This window comes from Haliotis cracherodii, unplaced genomic scaffold (genome assembly GCF_022045235.1).
Source record: "Haliotis cracherodii isolate W230 unplaced genomic scaffold, xgHalCrac1.p SCAF_13, whole genome shotgun sequence".
NCBI lineage: Eukaryota > Metazoa > Mollusca > Gastropoda > Lepetellida > Haliotidae > Haliotis > Haliotis cracherodii.
The window spans coordinates 2,434,801-2,456,412 of record NW_027266268.1 but is presented as its reverse complement, the minus strand read 5'-3'; the positions used below and the strand labels follow the sequence as shown (position 1 = coordinate 2,456,412).

The window sequence follows — 21,612 nt, the reverse complement described above, 5'->3', positions numbered from 1 at the left end:
GTCTCAACAAATGAACATAAAGTGAGACTGTATAAGCTAATGCAATAGTCGATAGCCATGGACCGGGCTGGGGAGGTGTTTCACCTCGCCGGGAAGTGTTTGTGAAACGGGAGAAGCAGACGCCGCCTCGTGTGTTTCGTGCGTGGGTTGTCAGGCAACAGATAAACAGCTTTTTAAATGTAGAATTTAAAACCTACCGACACAAATTGAGTTATTACCGATCGGAACAGGTGACCTATTGATCAGAAGATGAGCTGAAGACTGCGTGTACAGGGAACCAACGCATTGCAGCGATATACTCGTGGGATGTATATGCTATATCTTGTTTCAGGCATATTGAATATTATCCCAAGACTAGATATGTAGATATCAGTGATGTGGTTCATATTTTATTCATACGCATAACGTTAACGATGCTTTCTTAAGAAATAAAATCAATGATTTGTACTAAACAAGAATGTTTCAGAATTCATCGCGCGATTAAAATACATATTCAATTCAATGTCTCCTCACAAACCCACTGTAACGCCCATTATGATCGTGTGCCTTCGATACCGTTGACAGTTTCGAACATTTTCTGTACATTTTCACTTATTCATTGAGTAAATGCCATTCAGATAGAACATATATCCACCAACCATATACCATGACATATAAAACTAATGAATTTTACAATAATTCGTAACATTCATGTTATGTCTAACTTATATCAAGGTGATCTATTACCTCAATGAAACAAATACTCCTAACATCTCTTGAGTATCCAAATCCAAGGACCGCCTCCGTGGTCGAGTGGTAGAGCGTCTCCCCGGAGAACGGGAGGTCCAGTGTTCGATCCCCGGCAGCGTCATACCAAAAGACGTTAAAAGATGGTACTTGTTGCTACCCAGCCTGGCACTCGGCATTAAGGGGCTAAGACAAGGACTGGCCGGTTCGTAGTCAGTATATTGTATCCGAATGGGGTATTCATGTTAAACTGCGGCATGGTATCTCAGTGGGCTAGCACTATAAAATTTGCGTTAGTCCATTGAGTAGTACAAGCAGCCACACACACACACATGCATGTCGCTATATAAGTGCAATTTCATGGACGCGATGTTAAACCACAGTTCAGCTCACCTCACCAAATCCAACTCATCTTTTACTTTTGTTATTTGCAGATGATGTAGTTCTAATTATGGGATGTACATCCCTACTAACAGAAATATAATATACTAATGTCTGTTGATAATATTGTTCGAACTTTAGCAAAGTTTGTATTTCATGCAATGCAGTTAAGAAACAATAATGTTAATATGTAACTCATGCTGTATGTTGACTGCACTGTAACTCACGCTGTATGTTGACTGCACTGTAACTCAAGCTGTATGTTGACTGCACTGTAACTCAAGCTGTATGTTGCCTGCACTGTAACTCAAGCTGTATGTTGCCTGCACTGTAACTCAAGCTTTATGTTGACTGCACTGTAGCTCATGCTGTATGTTGACTGCACTGTAACTCAAGCTTTATGTTGACTGCACTGTAGCTCATGCTGTATGTTGACTGCACTGTAACTCAAGCTGTATGTTGACTGCACTGTAACTCAAGCTGTATGTTGGCTGCACTGTAACTCAAGCTGTATGTTGGCTACACTGTAACTCAAGCTTTATGTTGACTGCACTGTAGCTCATGCTGTATGTTGACTGCACTGTAACTCAAGCTGTATGTTGGCTACTCTGTAACTCAAGCTGTATGTTGGCTACACTGTAACTCAAGCTGTATGTTGAATGTACTGTAACTCCAGCTGTATGTTGAATGCACTGTATCTCAAGCTGTATGTTGAATGCATTTTAACTCAAGCTGTATGCTGGCTGCACTGTAACTCAAGCTGTATGTTGACTGCACCGTAATTCCAGCTAAATGTTTGCTGCTCTGTATCTCAAGCTGTTTGTTGAATGCACTGTAATTCCAGCTAAATGTTTGCTGCACTGTAACTCAAGCTGTATGTTGAATGCACTGTATCTCAAGCTGTATGTTGAATGCACTGTAACTCAAGCTGTATGTTGAATGCACTGTAACTCAAGCTGTATGTTGAAGGCACTGTAACTCAAGCTGTATGTTGACTGCTCTGTATCTCAAACTGTATGTTGCCTGCACTGTAACTGACGCTGTATGTTGAATGCACTGTATCTCAAGCTGTATGTTGAATGCACTGTAACTCAAGCTGTATGTTGAATGCACTGTAACTCAGGCTGTATGTTGGCTGTACTGTAACTCAAGCTGTATGTTGGCTACACTGTAATTCCAGCTAAATGTTTGCTGCTCTGTATCTCAAGCTGTTTGTTGAATGCACTGTAACTCATGCTGTATGTTGAATGCACTGTAACTCAAGCTGTACGTTGACTGCACTGTAACTCAAGCTGTATGTTGAATGCACTGTATCTCAAGCTGTTTGTTGAATGCACTGTAACTCAAGCTGTATGTTGAATGCACTGTATCTCAAGCTGTATGTTGAATGCACTGTAACTCAAGCTGAATGTTGACTGTACAGTATCTCAAGCTGTATGTTGAATGCACTGTATCTCAAGCTGTATGTTGGCTGCACTGTAACTCAAGCTGTATGCTGACTACACTGTAACTCAAGCTGTATGTTTGTTGCACTGTAACTCAAGCTGTATGTTGGATGCACTGTAACTGACGCTGTATGCTGACTACACTGTAACTCAAGCTCTATGTTGAATGCATTGTATCTCAAGCTGTATGTTGAATGCATTGTAACTCAAGCTGTATGTTGGCTGCACTGTAACTCAAGCTGTATGATGACTACACTGTAACTCAAGCTGTATGTTGGCTGCACTGTAACTGATGCTGTATGCTGACAACACTGTAACTCAAGCTGTATGTTGGCTGCACTGTAACTGACGCTGTATGTTGGCTGCACTGTAACTGACGCTGTATGCTGACTACACTGTAACTCACGTTGTATGTTGGCTGCACTGTAACTCACGCTGTATGTTGGCTGCACTGTAACTGACGCTGTATGCTGACTACACTGTAACTCAAGCCGTATATCCCGATGGCTACGTCATGGCTGACATAAAGATGATGATATGGAAGTCCCATATTCAATTACCCACAAGTCCCATAGACTTTTCAGAAACATATAACACGGCTGGATGGCCGCCGTAGAATAACCCAGGTACTCGCTTAAATGCGCGGACTTCGTAGGAGACCATGCCGTGAGTTTAATTTGCTGCAAACTGACCTCAGGGAAGACAAAAGCGAAAGGAATACGTACAAACCTGCAGAACTCAGGCGTCAGTGAGAACAACTGATGTGCTCTGCACATGAAAGGAAACATTCTGGCTCATTTTCAAATGACTCTTCTCTTTTTTATCTGTGGCTATGTGACATAGAAACTACGACCTCGCAGCTTGTTCTTATCTTGTTCTTAGCTTGAGACTTATCAAACATTGGGGCCGTCGGATCAAAGCCAGTGATTGCTTGTGGCAAGCGAAGTCCAGTCGGGCCTGTCATTGATTGAAAAAGTGTGATGCCGAGCCTCCAGTTTCCGCATGTGGTGAAGCGCCCTTTTGTTAATATCCAGGTGCACCTTGCGACCGACTTGCCCTCCTCGCTGACAGGTTTGTGTTGCTCCAGAGATGGTTACACCTCCAGGTGCATCACTCCATCAACACGTACTACTCCCTGATAGGTTCGGCTCGCTCTGGCCAATGATGGCTAAACCTCCAGGTGCAGCTCTCCATCAACACGTACTACTCCCTGATAGGTTCGACTTGCTCTGGCCAATGATGGGTAAGCCTCCAGGTGCAGCTCTCCATCAACACGTACTACTCCCTGATAGGTTCGGCTCGCTCTGGCCAATGATGGGTAAACATCCAGGTGCAGCTCTCCATCAACACGTACTACACGCTGACAGGTTCGTGTTGCTCCGAGTATGAGTCCATCAGAGAACCAGCGTTGGAATTATATTATTAAGCAAGTCATATTAACTCAAGCAAGTCCAAAACAGATTATGTGAATTTCTATTACGGACTAATAAAGTTGTTTAGGAGAATGTAGTCAATCAGTAAAGAAGCAGAAATTCACGCTAAAAGAAGAAAGTAGGGACGTTCAATTGAATAATATGAAGTTAGCACAAACACAATTTTCTATCCCTCAGTAGTTGAAAAAGTGTTCTAGTTCCAAACAAGCTTTCTTGCCAGCTTTTACCCTGGAGCGTTAATAGATGACAGGCGAGAGTATGTGGAGGACAAGGATTGACCTCCCTGCCAGCGCAACAAGGAAACGGGGCCCCGAAAGAAGGCGGGGACAGTAATTGGGAGGAAGAAATGAAAACATCTGAGTATTTTTCTAGATGTTGAGTCTGAGCTTCCCTTAATGGTAACTTCAGTCGTGAATTCACCAAGGCTGATTTACTTAGCGCGAAGGTCAATGTAAACAAGGTTATAACTTGTGCAAACGGGAGACTAAAGATTATACGCATAGACAAAGGGTTAAATTGCAAAATATTTCTGTATCATTGTCCAATATCGAGGCTTGCCTATTTCCATTTTTACAAATGCTTAGATTTGGACTGCTTTTAACTGATTAACAGTTTTTATTGTGACCTTTATTATTTGTTTTATGAAAAGGTCATGGTGATGCAAGAAGTCTAAATACTATTAGTTACCATATTAATTATTATCCTTAAATATCTTTACATTAGCAAAATCAGCCGTCACCATCATCATCATCATCGTTATCATCATTGATGTCGTCATTATTATAATTACTTCTTCATGTTTAATGCTATAAGCTTACTGTTTGCCATGCGAGTAATCATACACTAATGACTTCACTAGGGGTAGCACGACTGCGTCATGGGATCATTGAGTATGGCATATACTGCATCCAAAGTAACAGTGGCTTACACAAGGAGGTGGGTACTACTGCTGCAGTGACGTGGACGCAACTAAATACCTTCTGACATAAACTCGAAACCAATCAATAGGTACTTTTCCAAGTTATATTGATGTTGATTACAAAGTGGGTCTTGGGGGCATAACGTGATACCCCCATTCCACTGCTGAGTAGAGGTTCAATTTGTAGGGAATAGATAGGAAAGACAGGAGAAGGTCGCTCTCCATTCAGCGATGTATCGAGTGTTTGTGTCTTGTATGCAGTGTTATCAGCATTGGGTGTTGAGTGAGGCCAAGACTATCCAACCTGCATCAACAAAGCCCCTAGTTTTGTTTGTTTGTTTGCTTGTTCGTTGTTTAACGCCGCACTTAGCAATATTCCAGCTATACCACGGCGGTCTGTAAATAATCGAGTCTGGGCCAGACAATCCGCTGGTTGATATCATGAGCATCGATCCACGCAATTGTGACCGAAGACATGCATCAACCTGCGAGCCTGACCACGCGATCCCGTTAGTCCCTTACGACAAGCATAGTCGCCATTTACGGCAAGCATGGGTTGCTAAAGAGCTATTCTACCCCGGACCTTCACGGGTCCAAAGCTCCTAGTAGATGGGCTTACACATCTGGGTACGATAAACGTTTTTTTTAAATATTCTTATTTCAATGCCGTAGACGTAAATGTAACATTGGTACATGAGGTATATACGTGTAGCAATTCATAGGATCTTCTAACATGATGATCAGATATTGGTATGTACATATATTAATTGACTGAGTAATTATAATAAGTAGGCTGATAATTCCTTCCATTTTCTGTCGAATCTCTTAATACTACTATTTTTCATTTCGATGAATTGTTCTTTTTTACATACATCTTTCAATATTTTTTTGTGAAAAAAGGAAAGCATAATGGAGTTTTCTTAGTGCTTGACTGGTGAATGTATTGTTTTGCAAGAAGAAGTATGTGGTTGAAAAGGTAGATGTTTTTTCGTTGTAGCAAAATAACTTTTCCAAAATGGTAATATGAATATCATATGTAAGTTTTGAGTTTTGGTACATTTCAATTTCTAACCAAAATTCCTTTACAAAAAAACATTCTACCTACACATGGTTTCAGGTTCAGAGACACAAAAGTAGCATATGTCATCATCCATTAACCTTATTTTCAATCATTCCTTTTTGGTATATAGAGCTCTATTTATAATCAGTACTGGAAATCTAGTTTAACATAATTGGTACACAATCTACAATTAGAGAAAACATCATTCCATACAATGCTTTGATTAAGTTTATTTTCCCATTTGTAACACATCAAAGGAAAGTTAGTTGTAGCTATAAGTTTATCATAAAATATTCTGGAGCCCTTTGTTCTTTTCAACAAGTCTCCCCATATGTTATTTATGTAAGTTAGCTGTTACTCTTATAAAACCAATGTTTTGGAATGAAATTATTTTTTAAATTGGATATTGAACCATCATGGCTCTGATAAAATTTCGTCAATGTTTTGTCAACTTTATGTTTTCTGTAGTGATTACCAAAAATATTCGATATATCTCTCAAAAAGAGATTTTTTCAAAGTAATAAACTTATCAATATTTGCTCCCAAAAGAAATATCTGTTTTGAAAAAAGTCCGTTTTTGTAAACTTGTCCTTAAAAATGATTTCAATGCATCAATAAATTTGCGGGTATCTATTATTCTCAGACCTCATATTTCCTTACCAGGGTAGATCTTTTAATTTTGTCTGCTTTGTTATTCCAAATGAATATATAAAATAGTTTATTCAATTTTCCAATAAAATCATCAGGTGGGTTTGGAAGTGTTGAAAATATATGAACTAATGTTGAAAGAGCCAGAGTCTTAATAACTGTGAATTTTACCTATTTTTCCAGCTTCCCAGTAATCTATTATTATGTTCGAGTCTTTTTCGTTTATTTATTACCCATAGATCATGTAATGTGGGATTAAATATTATTACCAAGACTCCAAAGTTTCCCTCATGCCAGTCTAGTATTAAGTCTTCACAGAGTTTGACGTTGGGTACGGTAAACTTGCTGTAAATCCGTTTACTGGCAGAGGTTTCTGTTTAAAACATTCGTTCTCCTACCAGACGAATATAAATATGATGACGGCGTCATGCGTGTCTTGGAAAGTGATGACCAAAAGTAAACGTGTTCTTTTGCAAAATGAATTACTGTTTTATTTTATTTCACTGTAGGAATATTGTCTTATCAAAAGCCTGTTTGTGCACCAATATGTATTAATCTCTTCCAATGATCAAATAAAATTTAAACCAGAGGCAATCACGTATCATCCAGACTTTCAGTCTGTTACGTGATGGCAGACAAACACCCCGCCGTGTGTACCCCACCACGTCTTGCAGTCAGTACACACACGGTAGACATACTCGTATCGAACCAGCAAGCCCGTCGCCCATGTCATCAGGACAGTACGACACTATTGAGGATAGGTTTACGTCTGGTTCATGTCCCAGTGTGGAGGACAGTACGACACTATTGAGGATAGGTTTACATCTGGTTCATGTCCCAGTGTGGAGGACAGTACGACACTATTGAGGATAGGTTTACATCTGGTTCATGTCCCAGTGTGGAGGACAGTACGACACTATTGAGGATAGGTTTACATCTGGTTCATGTCCCAGTGTGGAGGACAGTACGACACTATTGAGGATAGGTTTACATCTGGTTCATGTCCCAGTGTGGAGGACAGTACGACACTATTGAGGATAGGTTTACATCTGGTTCATGTCCCAGTATGGAGGACAGTACGACACTATTGAGGATAGGTTTACATCTGGTTCATGTCCCAGTGTGGAGGACAGTACGACACTACTGAGGATAGGTTTACATCTGGTTCATGTCCCAGTGTGGAGGACAGTACAACACTATTGAGGATAGGTTTACGTCTGGTTCATGTCCCAGTGTGGAGGGAGGACCGTACGACACTATTGAGGATAGGTTTACATCTGGTTCATGTCCCAGTGTGGAGGACAGTACGACACTATTGAGGATAGGTTTACGTCTGGTTCATGTCCCAGTGTGGAGGACAGTGCGACACTATTGAGGATAGGTTTACGTCTGGTTCATGTCCCATGTGTGGAGGACAGTGCGACACTTTTTAGGATAGGTTTACGTCTGGTTCATGTCCCAGTGTGGAGGAAAGTACGACACTATTGAGGATAGGTTTACGTCTGGTTCATGTCCCAGTGTGGAGGGAGGACAGTACGACACTACTGAGGATAGGTTTACATCTGGTTCATGTCCCAGTGTGGAGGGAGGACAGTACGTCACTACTGAGGATAGGTTTACGTCTGGTTCATGTCCCAGTGTGGAGGACAGTACGACACTATTGAGGATAGGTTTACATCTGGTTCATGTCCCAGTGTGGAGGACAGTACAACACTACTGAGGTTAAGTTACAATCTGGTTCATGTCCCAGTGTGGAGGACAGTACGACACTATTGAGGATAGGTTTACATCTGGTTCATGTCCCAGTGTGGAGGACAGTACGACACTATTGAGGATAGGTTTACGTCTGGTTCATGTCCCAGTGTGGAGGACAGTACGACACTATTGAGGATAGGTTTACGTCTGGTTCATGTCCCAGTGTGGAGGATAGTACGACACTATTGAGGATAGGTTTACGTCTGGTTCATGTCCCAGTGTGGAGGACAGTACGACACTATTGAGGATAGGTTTACGTCTGGTTCATGTCCCAGTGTGGAGGGAGGACCGTACGACACTATTGAGGATAGGTTTACGTCTGGTTCATGTCCCAGTGTGGAGGACAGTACGACACTATTGAGGATAGGTTTACGTCTGGTTCATGTCCCAGTGTGGAGGACAGTACGACACTATTGAGGATAGGTTTACGTCTGGTTCATGTCCCAGTGTGGAGGACAGTACAACACTACTGAGGTTAAGTTACAATCTGGTTCATGTCCCAGTGTGGTCAGGACAGTGCGATTAAGGATAATCTTGTTAGAACTCATGTCCTATGAGGCTCTAAACGACGAACTATTCAGAAACAGAATATGCTATATTTTTTGGCATCCCATCTGATTTATAAAAAAAAAAATTCCTTTGATAAATGAATCGGTTAAGTGTGATTTCATGTTACATTTGTGTTTAACAGGAGTAATCAAGACATGGTTAAAGTAACTTAAGTCCAGCTAAGCATAGGCGATGATCAAAAGCTCACCAGGAATTTAACAAGTGTCTTGGTGTCACTGCAATACTTTGATATATAGGTGTAAAGGGAGACAACCATCCGTCACATCTGACGTTGTCAATATCATTATCCCCGTCCCGCAGCCACCTAACATCAACACATGACCGTGATATATGGCTAGCCACGAGAACAGGTGGAGATGTACTGAGATGTTCTCAAATTGCAACTGCAAAAGGTTATCTGTTAAGACCAGAACCTTTCATCATCTGTGCTGGTATTAATAGGGACAGCTCAGACGAGTTTTCAGAATTGTGGAATTAGGTTTGTCCATCACTGACAGCCTTTGATCAAACGCAAGAGCTGGAGCCGTGAACAATATCAACAATCATTAATGTCACAAAAATAATAGAATTATATCTTCAACGTATTGATGTATTATGTTACCATAAACACACGCAGACCCCCCCCCCCCCTAAAAAAACCCAACAAAACAAACAAAAACAACAACAAACAACAACAAAACAACAAACAAACAAACAAACGAACAACAACAATAAAACAAAAAACAACAATAAAACAAACAAACAAATCAAAACAAATAAAAAACACATCTTGCTTCTTTTTGTGTTTAAGTAGGTGACCATCTGGTTTTTCACTTGTGTTAACATCCATTAACCACCGTTCAAGGCAGTGTGGGCCTCATCTCGTCGTACAATGGCGCAAGAGTTATAAAATATCCCTGTATACTTAGCGTTAAAACTAAAGAACTGCAGTGTTTGCTCCTATACCTGAGTTCAGAACAGTTTTATCCTCTCCCAGTTGAACGGGTATTACCCCCCTAGCCCCGCAACTCTAGCCATGCGTCATGTCTCCATCAGACGTGTCTGTCCGCTGTGTCCCCACTACTGCGGCGCTGTGGGTGTGTGCACACACGAGAAGGGTAATGATGTGCCGGAGTATGTTGGACAGCTCGACAGCCTCTGTCAGGTATGTTTGTCTCGTTAACCCTGCCTATGGATGTCGTTCGGAGGCTAATGATTCTCCAATTTAGGCAAACTGTATCAAAGTGAGGTCTCGTTCTTCCCAGACGGACACATCGATTTGTGTATTCATATGTGTGGTGCAACTATACGTAGAAATGGGCTTTCAGTTAAATATTTCACAGTAACGAGCATATGCAGTCCCCGGGGACGAAACACCATAACTACAACTTAAAACAACTGGGTACACTTTCTTGTTCAGATACATTTTCGGAAAGATTGCGCCAGAGAGATAACGCTGGCAAAGCAACAGAGACTCCATCTGAAAGACACAAGACTACATGTCGCTGTGGGGTGACTGCCGCGGCGTTGTCAGTAACGTACAGCGATGAGAGAGCGTAGTTCTAACTTACATCGGAGTCGTACGTGGTATGTCTGGGTAACCGCGAACATGTAAGCTTGTACTCTTTCAAGACATGCATGCTGCATCCATCGGAAAATAAACTCTTTCTAGGATGGCAATTAACCGTTGAATAAAAAATGGAGCAAAGGTAAAGATAGATTATTGTCTCCGGAAAACATACCTCCTTCGTCTATCACCTAGAGACATATAGAGACAGTCGTTTGTTCAGTGTCACCTGTTCACATGACCTAGATGAGCTCCTGAGGTTGAAGGAATAAACCGAAACGTCACCTTTTCAATGATAAACCTTTCAAAAAGTATGACACTGCTTCTGTAACATTGTCCTGGTGTGTATATAGGTGTCGAGGCTACAGTCAGTCCACGGGGAACTGTTGGAACAACCCTCTGACCTCGTCTGCTCCACGATCTCTAGCAGACTTCCCAGTACAAACGAGTGGTGCACACAACAGTCACAGCCATACTTTCAGCTTGGTTCCCGAGGCAGTCATGACAAAACGTAGTATCACTATCTGGGTACGGCGTGTGATGCTGGATTGAGCGTTGCCACCATGTTGAAAGAGATTCGTTGTACTAAAGCTACTTCGATGAAATGTTGCAAATAGATTTCTTAATCTCAGAAACTACTGCTGCTGGTACAAATACATAAATGAAGTAAAACAACTGTTTATAATTAAATATTGTTTAAACCATACTTATTTCAACCATACTGTACAATCTGTGAACTAATCAGATGTTTCGTACACGAGGCGTATTTAACATACCATGTATTATTGAAAGTTATGGATATTGTTATTTGATATCACTTCACATGATCGAGGTCTGCCTGTAGCAGATGATCTTCCATACGGTCCTGGACGCGACGCAACACACTTGCAATGGGCATCGGCCACAATGTGACGGGTCCAGATAGAGTGAGGACCACACAGAAGCTGCAGTCAGGGGGTGACGGGTCAAGATACAGTGAGCATCATACGGGAGCAACAATCAGGATGTGACGGGCCTAGGTCCTGTTAGGAGATTTGGAAGTAGCAGTCAGGGTGTGACGGGTCCAGATACAGTGTGGAGATTTGGAAGTAGCAGTCAGGGTGTGACGGGTCCAGATACACTGTGGAGACTTGGAAGTAGCAGTCAGGGTGTGACGGGTTCAGATACAGTGTGGAGACTTGGAAGTAGCAGTCAGGGTGTGACGGGTCCAGATACAGTGTGAACCACATGGAAGCAGCTGTCGGGGTGTGACAGGTCCAGCTACAATGTGAACCGCATGGAAGCAGCAATAGGGGTGACGGGTCCAGATACACTGAGGACCACACGGAAGCTGCAGTCAGGATGTGACAGGTCAAGATACGGTGTAGGGACTTGGAAGCAGCAGTCAGGGTGTGACAGGTCAAGATACAGTGTGGACACTTGGAAGCAGCAGGCAGGGTGTGACAGGTCCAGATACAATGTGAACCTCATGGAAGCAGCAATAGGGGTGTGACGGGTCCAGATACATTGAGGACCACACAGAAGCTGCAGTCAGGATGTGACAGGTCAAGATTCAGTGTGGAAACATTGAAGCAGCAGTCAGGATGTGACAGGTCCAGATACAATGTGAACCTCGTGGAAGCAGCAATAGGGGTGTGACGGGTCCAGATACATTGAGGACCACACGGAAGCTGCAGTCAGGATGTGACAGGTCAAGATTCTGTGTGGAAACATTGAAGCAGCAGTCAGGATGTGACAGGTCCAGATACAATGTGAACCTCGTGGAAGCAGCAATAGGGGTGTGACGGGCCCAGATACATTGAGGACCCCACGGAAGCAGCAGTCAGAGTGTGACAGGTCAAGATACAGTGTGGAGACTTGAAAGCAGCAGTCAGGACGTGACAGGTCAAGATACAGTCCGGACCACACGGAGGCAGCAGTCAGGATGTGACAGGTCAGGATACAGTGTGAAGACTTGGAAGCAGCAGTCAGGATGTGACAGGTCAAGATACAGTGTGAATACTTGGAAGCAGCAGTCAGGATGTGACAGGTCAGGATACAGTGTGAAGACTTGGTAGCAGTAGTCAGGATGTGACGGATCAAGATACAGTGAGGACCCCACGGAAGCAGCAGTCAGGATGTGACAGGTCCAGATACAATGTGGAGACTTGGAAGCAGCAGTCAGGATGTGACAGGACAAGATACAGTGTGAAGACTTGGAAGCAGCAGTCAGGATGTGACAGGTCAAGATACAGTGTGAAGACTTGGAAGCAGCAGTCAGGGTGTGACAGGTCAAGATACAGTGAGGACCACATGGAAGCTGCAGTCAGGATGTGACAGGTCCAGATACAGTGTGAAGACTTGGAAGCAGCAGTCAGGATGTGACAGGTCAAGATATAGTGTGGAGACTTGGAAGCAGCAGTCAGGATGTGAAAGGTCCAGATACATTGAGGACCACACGGAAGCTGCAGTCAGGATGTGACAGGTCAAGATACAGTGTGAATACTTGGAAGCAGCAGTCAGGATGTGACAGGTCAAGATACAGTGTGGAGACTTGGAAGCAACAGTCTGGATGTGACAGGTCAAGATACAGTGTGGAGACTTGGAAGCAGCAGTCAGGATTTGACAGGTCCAGGTACAGTGTGGAGACTTGGAAGCAGCAGTCAGGATGTGATAGGTCCAGGTATAGTGTGAAGACTTGAAAGCAGCAGTCAGAATGTGAAAGGTCCAGGTACAGTCCGGACCACACGCAGGCAGCAGTCAGGATGTAACAGGTCCAGGTACAGTGTGAAGACTTGGAAGCAGCAGTCAGGATGTGAAAGGTCCAGATACATTGAGGACCACACGGAAGCTGCAGTCAGGATGTGACAGGTCAAGATACAGTGTAAAGACTTGGAAGCAGCAGTCAGGATGTGACAGGTCAAGATACAGTGTGGAGACTTGGAAGCAGCAGTCAGGATTTGACAGGTCCAGGTACAGTGTGGAGACTTGGAAGCAGCAGTCAGGGTGTGACGGGTCCAGATACAGTGTGGAGACTTGGAAGTAGCAGTCAGGGTGTGACGGGTCCAGATACAGTGTGAACCACATGGAAGCAGCTGTCGGGGTGTGACAGGTCCAGATACAATGTGAACCGCATGGAAGCAGCAATAGGGGTGACGGGTCCAGATACACTGAGGACCACACGGAAGCTGCAGTCAGGATGTGACAGGTCAAGATACGGTGTAGGGACTTGGAAGCAGCAGTCAGGGTGTGACAGGTCAAGATACAGTGTGGACACTTGGAAGCAGCAGGCAGGGTGTGACAGGTCCAGATACAATGTGAACCTCATGGAAGCAGCAATAGGGGTGTGACGGGTCCAGATACATTGAGGACCACACAGAAGCTGCAGTCAGGATGTGACAGGTCAAGATTCAGTGTGGAAACATTGAAGCAGCAGTCAGGATGTGACAGGTCCAGATACAATGTGAACCTCGTGGAAGCAGCAATAGGGGTGTGACGGGTCCAGATACATTGAGGACCACACGGAAGCTGCAGTCAGGATGTGACAGGTCAAGATTCAGTGTGGAAACATTGAAGCAGCAGTCAGGATGTGACAGGTCCAGATACAATGTGAACCTCGTGGAAGCAGCAATAGGGGTGTGACGGGCCCAGATACAGTGAGGACCCCACGGAAGCAGCAGTCAGAGTGTGACAGGTCAAGATACAGTGTGGAGACTTGAAAGCAGTAGTCAGGACGTGACAGGTCAAGATACAGTCCGGACCACATGGAGGCAGCAGTCAGGATGTGACAGGTCAGGATACAGTGTGAAGACTTGGAAGCAGCAGTCAGGATGTGACAGGTCAAGATACAGTGTGAAGACTTGGAAGCAGCAGTCAGGATGTGACAGGTCAAGATACAGTGTGAATACTTGGAAGCAGCAGTCAGGATGTGACAGGTCAAGATACAGTGTGAATACTTGGGAGCAGTAGTCAGGATGTGACGGGTCAAGATACAGTGAGGACCCCACGGAAGCAGCAGTCAGGATGTGACAGGTCAAGATACAGTGTGAATACTTGGGAGCAGTAGTCAGGATGTGACGGGTCAAGATACAGTGAGGACCCCACGGAAGCAGCAGTCAGGATGTGACAGGTCAAGATACAATGTGGAGACTTGGAAGCAGCAGTCAGGGTGTGACAGGTCAAGATACAGTGAGGACCACACGGAAGCTGCAGTCAGGATGTGACAGGTCCAGATATAGTGTGGAGACTTGGAAGCAGCAGTCAGGATGTGACAGGTCAAGATACAGAGTGGAGACTTGGAAGCAGCAGTCAGGATGTGACAGGTCCAGGTACAGTGTGTAGACTTGGAAGCAGCAGTCAGGATGTGATAGGTCCAGGTATAGTGTGAAGACTTGGAAGCAGCAGTCAGAATGTGAAAGGTCCAGGTACAGTCCGGACCACACGGAGGCAGCAGTCTGGATGTAACAGGTCCAGGTACAGTGTGAAGACTTGGAAGCAGCAGTCAGGATGTGAAAGGTCCAGATACATTGAGGACCACACGGAAGCTGCAGTCAGGATGTGACAGGTCAAGATACAGTGTGAAGACTTGGAAGCAGCAGTCAGGATGTGACAGGTCAAGATACAGTGTGGAGACTTGGAAGCAGCAGTCTGGATGTGACAGGTCAAGATACAGTGTGGAGACTTGGAAGCAGCAGTCAGGATTTGACAGGTCCAGGTACAGTGTGGAGACTTGGAAGCAGCAGTCAGGATGTGATAGGTCCAGGTATAGTGTGAAGACTTGGAAGCAGCAGTCAGAATGTGAAAGGTCCAGGTACAGTCCGGACCACACGGAGGCAGCAGTCAGGATGTAACAGGTCCAGGTACAGTGTGAAGACTTGGAAGCAGCAGTCAGGATGTGAAAGGTCCAGATACATTGAGGACCACACGGAAGCTGCAGTCAGGATGTGACAGGTCAAGATACAGTGTGGACCCCACGGAAGCAGCAGTCAGTATGTTACAGGTCAAGATACAGTGTGAAGACTTGGAAGCAGCAGTCAGGATGTGACAGGTCCAGGTATAGTGTGAATACTTGGAAGCAGCAGTAAAGGTGTGACAGGTCCATATACATTGAGGACCACACAGAAGCTGCAGTCAGGATGTGACAGGTCAAGATACAGTGTGGAGACTTGGAAGCAGCAGTCAGGATGTGACAGGTCCAGATACAGTGAAGACCACACAGAAGCAGCAGTCAGGATGTGACGGGTCAAGATACAGTGTGGACCACACGGAAACAGCTGTCAGGGTGTGATAGGTCCAGATACAATGTGAACCGCATGGAAGCAGCAATAGTGGTGTGACGGGTCCAGATACATTGAGGACCACACGGAAGCTGCAGTCACCATGTGACAGGTCAAGATAGTGTAGGGACTTGGAAGCAGCAGTCAGAATGTGCGCGTCCAGGTCCAGTGAGGAGGCCTGGAAGCAGCAGTCAGGGTGTGACACGTCCAGATACAGTGTGGACCACCTGGAAGCAGCAATCAGGATTTGACGGGTCCAGGTCCATTTCGGAGACTTGGAAGCAGCAGTCAGGGTGTGACGGGTCCAGATACAGTGAGGACCACACGGAAGCAGCTGTCGGGATGTGACGGGTCCAGCTCCAGTGAGAACCATTCACAGCTTGTATTTACAGACATGCAGACAGGACTTCAGAGGAACACAGTCTACAGTCCTCCACATCACTCCTCGGTGATCAATCAGACTTTACCGGAAAATGTCCTGTTGTTTTGTGATTACCAGATAAAATCACTACAACAGGGACATACAAACATTGATATTATCACAGTAGGAGCCAATAATCTTGATGAAATTATCAACTTTTTGCGCTCGAAACATACATATGTTTTTCAGGTCAGCGATTATTGTTTCAAGTGAGCAATTTGCAAACAATTGGTTTACATAAAGTGACTTGACGAGGAACCTCATGATATATGTAATGAAATTACGGAACTTAAACGCGATTTCATTCTCAGCGAAAATGTATTGAGTATGAGACAATGGTATCATAATATTTGTAACTGAATTAAGAAATTGTTTTATGCCAACTGTATCACGTTTTACACAGTTGTAATTCCATGTCCCGAGTCACACGAGCGGGCGACTTTCTCAATTGAAACAGACGACGGGTTGTATACACCGCAACGTTTTAAGTATAGCTATTATAAGAAAAATATCTTCGTGTTTTCCTTCTGGTTTCATTTTGCAGATATCCTTGCATGATGCTAATAACATGTCATACGTATGGTACTTTTGGCTGAGAGAAATCAGCAGTACTTGGGGCGCAAACAAATTTCTTGGGAAGGTCAACTGTTGAGCACGTCTGATTTTAAAATACGTTTAAAAGTGTTTGGACATAAAAAATGCTTATATAAGGTCATAGTTGTATATGTATACTTTATGTATTCTCACTTATCAGTAAGTGCCACTTGTAACGTGACATGTGATGAAGAACATATTGAAGTCAGTTATTATTTTGGATGAAATTATATTATTTTGGATTAAATTATATTATTTTAGTATTAAATACAAGTCCCCAACCTACCTTGAATATTCTCTTGTAATGAAAGGTGTCCGTTGATGTCGTGACGCAAACAAAATATATCCTCTTCTAAAATGTACTCCGTCTAGGAAAGTTTCACACACACACTGCAACACTATTTCTTATAACAACTGAAAAACTTTGTCAACTACTCCGAAACTAAAACGGGCATCGATCCCACATACCATCCCGGTCGGCGCTACAACCACAAACTCACTATATCGTGTTCCGTATCCAATTCCACAACTCTTTTTGCAATCACCCGTGTAAATGGCATGTCGCTATTCCCACTACAGGCAGCAGACGACACATTGAAACTAAATGACGTTACTACCTGGGCCTTCCACCTATCAAAGCCCGGTGCCGACAACCAATGGCATTGTAGCTGCAGGTCACGTGGTAATGCAGTGCCGACGGTTTCAAAGGTGTGTCCCTCACAATCGCTATACACAATTTAATAAGGGTGTTTCATTCCTCAAATATTAATTTGGACGACGATAAAAGCGCCTAGAGACGAACGGTCGAACCATTTGCCCCCTCTAGCTGTCTGTTGAGTAGAATGTTATTATGGAATGAGCTTGTTGCGCTGTCAGGGACAGTGTTGTGGTAGAAGCAGCATCGGAGCCCACGGAATCGCTGCTGTTCGACTAGTCTGCTGGCATCTTTTGGAGGAATAATATTTTCACATACTGAATGAAGGGTATTTTTTAGATCAATATTGTTCTTTCTATCAACTAAACAGGGTGATATATTCTAATCCATATCCATTTGGGGATATTTTGTAGCGTTCGCTCAATCTCACTGTCACCATCGATCGTGAACAGCTCACCTGTCACGTGATCTTCTTGCAACTGGGGACAATCGTCGCAGACGACTTTACATCACAGAATTCGCCTCAAAATATCCTTTAATTTTTAAACATAATCTTAGCTGGTGACGTGTTCCTTTGTTCGTTGCTGTCGTCCTTTGCTACATGTGTGAGATAATTACCCTATGTTTGTTCAGTCAACAGTATTGCAATGTTAAGTTTGTGATTTGTCAGAGGAACGTATCAATAATGAACCATTAAATATAGATACTATCTACAGACAAGGGAAAAATCATTTAGCACGTTTGTGTCGAGTTTCCTAGCTTTTGTTCCCTATGCGAGATGTTTTTGTTATCATCAGCTGTCTACAATTAGCATCAATATTTCATGAAAAGTTTGAAGTAGTTATTCTTATTTGCTGTTGTAACACAGTAAATTTCAATTTGTTCTCTTTCACAGCATCCCTGTGGTCAGTTTTTGACCCGTGCAAAATATTTCCAGGCATTCAGAAACTTCAAGTTACAACGTGTTGGCTAGCAAATGGAACACTGTTTCTGATAAGAGCTGTCTGAAGTCCATGGTACTGGGTGAAAAGAAATACCGAGCCCGCACATGAACGCAGCTCAATGGCAGATGGCAAAATCGATTCAATCACTGAGAAGTGAAGGCAAACTTATATGGATCCTGCCCGTTCGTTCGTCTTCTTTCCAAACAAGTTTAACCTCTTCTATCCGTAAACTCCCCTTTCGTTCTCCACGCCCATCTCTGTCTCCGTGCACTCCCTCTCTCCATGCCCTTCTTTCTCTCCGTCCACCTCCCTCTCACTTCGCCCTTCTTTCTCTCCGCCCACCTTCACTCCACGCCCATCTCTCCCTCTGTCCACCTCACTCTCTCTACTCCCATCGTTCTCATCGTCCACCTCCCTTTCTCTACGCTCATCTCTCGCTCCGTCCACGCCCCCTCACTACGCCCTTCTTTCTCTCCGTCCACCTCCTCTCTCCACGCCCACCTCTCTCTCAGTCCATTTCTTCTTTTCGTCGACCCTCCTCTCTCCACGCTCATCCATCTCTCCGTCCACCTCCCTCTCTCCACGCCCACCTCCATCTTCCCACGCCCATCTCTCTCCCCACGCCCACCTACATCTCACCCCCCCCCCCCCCCCTCTCCACGTCCATGTCTCTCTCCGTCCACCTCCCTCTCTCAACGTCCATCCCTCTCTCTCCGTCCACCTCCCTCTCTCCACGCCTATCTCTCTCTCTCCGTCCACCTCCCTCTCCACGCTTATCCATCTCTCCGTCCACCTCCCCCCTCTCCACGTCCATCTCTTACTCCGTCCATCTCCCTCTCACCACGCCCATATCTTTCTCCGTTCACTTCCCTCTCTCCACGCTCATCCATCTCTCCGTCCTTCCCCCCCTCTCCACGCCTATCTCTCACTCCGTCCATCTCCCTCTCACCACGCCCATCTCTCTCTCCGTCTACCTCCCTCTCACCACGCCAATCTCTCTCTCCGTCTACCTACCTCTCACCACGCCCATCTCTCTCTCCACGCCCACCTCCCTCTCACCACGCCCATCTCTCTCCGTCCATCTCCCTTTCACCACGCCCATCTCTCTCTTAGTCCATCTCCCTCTCACCACGCCCTTCTCTCTCTCCGTCTACCTCCATCACTCCACGCCCTTCGTTCTCTCCGTCTACCTCCATCACTCCACGCCCTTCTCTCTCTCCATCCACCTCCCTCTCTCCATCCACCTCCCTCTCTCCACGCCCATCTCTCTCTCCGTCCAACTCCCTCTCTCCACGTTTATCCATCTCTCCGTCCATCCCCCCCTCTCCACGCCCATCTCTCTCTCCGTCCACCTCCCTCTCTCCACGCCCTCTCTTTCTCCGTCCATCTCCCTCTCACCACGCCCATCTCTCTCTCCGTCCACCTCCCTCTCTCCACGCTTATCCATCCCTCCGTCCACCCCCCCCCCTCTCCACGCCCATCTCTCTCTCCGTCCACCTCCCTCTCTCCACGCCCTCTCTTTCTCCGTCCATCTCCCTCTCACCACGCCCATCTCTCTCTCCGTCTACCTCCCTCTCACCACGCCAATCTCTCTCTCCGTCTACCTACCTCTCACCACGCCCATCTCTCTCTCCGTCCATCTCCCACTCTTCGAGCCCACTCTCTCCGTCCACCTCCCTCTCTCCACGCTTATCCATCTCTCCGTCCATCCCCCCCTCTCCACGCCATCTCTCTCTCCGTCCACCTCCCTCTCTCCACGCTTATCCATCTCTCCACCTCCCCTCCCCTCTTCACGCCCTTATCTCACTCCGTCGACCTCCATCTCTCCACGCCCCTCTCTCCGTCCATCTCCCTCTCACCACGCTTATCCATCTCTCCGTCCACCCCAGCCCCTCTCCACGCCCATCTCTCACTCCGTCCACCTCCATCTCTCCACGCCCCTCTTTCTCTCCGTCCATCTCCCTCTCACCACGCCCTTCTCTCTCTCCGCCCACCTCCATCTCTCCAAGCCCACCTCTCTCTCCGTCCATCTCCCTCTCACCACGCCCCTCTCTCTCTCCGTCCATCTCCCTCTCACCACGCCCTTCTCTCTCTCCGCCCACCTCCATCTCTCCAAGCCCACCTCTCTCTCCGTCCATCTCCCTCTCACCACGCCCCTCTCTCTCTCCGTCCATCTCCCTCTCACCACGCCCATCTCTCCCTCCACGCCCACCTCCATCTCTCCATGCCCATATCTCGGTTCATCTGCACACCCCCCCCCCCCCCCCCCCCCGCCAGCAAGGTCATAACTCTGGACGTCTGCCGCCTCCCCTCTCCACGCCCATCTCTCTCTCCGCCCCCCCCCCCCCTCCACGCCAATCTCTCTCTCCGTCCACATACCTCTCTCCACGTCCATTTCTCTCTCAGTCCATATCCCTCTCCCAACACTATCTCTCCGTCCGCCTCCTCTTTCCTCTGTCTCTCGCAGTCTCTCACCGTCCACCTCCCAGCCTCTCCCCGTCTAACTCCCTCCCTCAACGTCTACCTACCTCTCTCCCCGTCCATCTCCCAGTATCTCCCCCTCCACCTCCCAGTATCTCCCCGTCCACCTCCCAGTCTCTCCCCGTTTACCACCCCCTCTCACCGTCTACCTCCCTCTCTCCCCGTCCACCTCCCAGTCTCTCCCCGTCCACTTCACCAGTCTTTTCTCTCTCCCCGTGCATAACACACTCCATCGCTCATCTCCTGGTCCGCCTTCCTCAATATGTTCGTAGCCTATACTGGCGTGTTGGTCTTCCGTTAGATGAGTAACATTTTGATTAAATCAATGAACGTCTTTGCCATCTGGCATACATCAATAACATGTTGACCAAGCTTAAAGTGTGAAAAAGTGATTCAAGTTTAATCCTTATGGAAGCTTGATGGAATAGACCTATGCATTACACGTTAACCAAACTACACTCAAGAATGATGGAAGTAATTACTCCCTTACGTGACTTGCTGTTGTGTTCGTGACCTTATTTAATAAAAAAAACTAGTTTATGTCCAAGCTAATTTAAATACTGCATTTAGCCATAATAGCCATAGAGATTAAAGGCTTGCGGCAGAAGTGAGGCAGAGACTGGTTGTGTGTCGCTCGGGGATACACAGTGTAAATAACTAATAGTCTGTGCAGACAGGAATAAAGATAGACGGCAAGAAATAAAAGACGATACTTTAATCGGAGCCTCGGAGATGACTGAAGGGGACGTCCTGCTCTCCCTGTGCACCAGCCGATGACG

The 21,612-nt window shown here is 45.6% G+C and overlaps 2 protein-coding genes across 2 annotated transcripts in view; both read right to left on the bottom strand.

The window, feature by feature from the left end:
- LOC139459502 (voltage-dependent calcium channel type A subunit alpha-1-like) overlaps window positions 1-17,279 on the bottom strand; it is a 415,048-nt gene extending 397,769 nt beyond the window's left edge. Inside the window, exon 1 of the mRNA XM_071240977.1 lies at window positions 17,040-17,279. The gene's annotated coding sequence lies outside the window, so the exon portion shown is untranslated. The remainder of the gene's footprint in view (window positions 1-17,039) is intronic.
- Window positions 17,280-20,142: 2,863 nt separating this feature from the next.
- On the bottom strand, window positions 20,143-20,526 carry LOC139459397 (uncharacterized protein DR_0269-like). Its single transcript, XM_071240850.1, has one exon. The coding sequence runs from the start codon at window positions 20,524-20,526 to the stop codon at window positions 20,143-20,145; it is 384 nt and encodes a 127-aa protein (XP_071096951.1).
- Window positions 20,527-21,612: the final 1,086 nt, after the last annotated feature.

What these genes read in the sequence shown, in the direction of transcription:
- LOC139459397 (XM_071240850.1), bottom strand. Translation starts at nt 20,526, where the DNA reads ATGGACGGAGAGAGAGAGGGGCGTGGTGAGAGGGAGATGGACGGAGAG.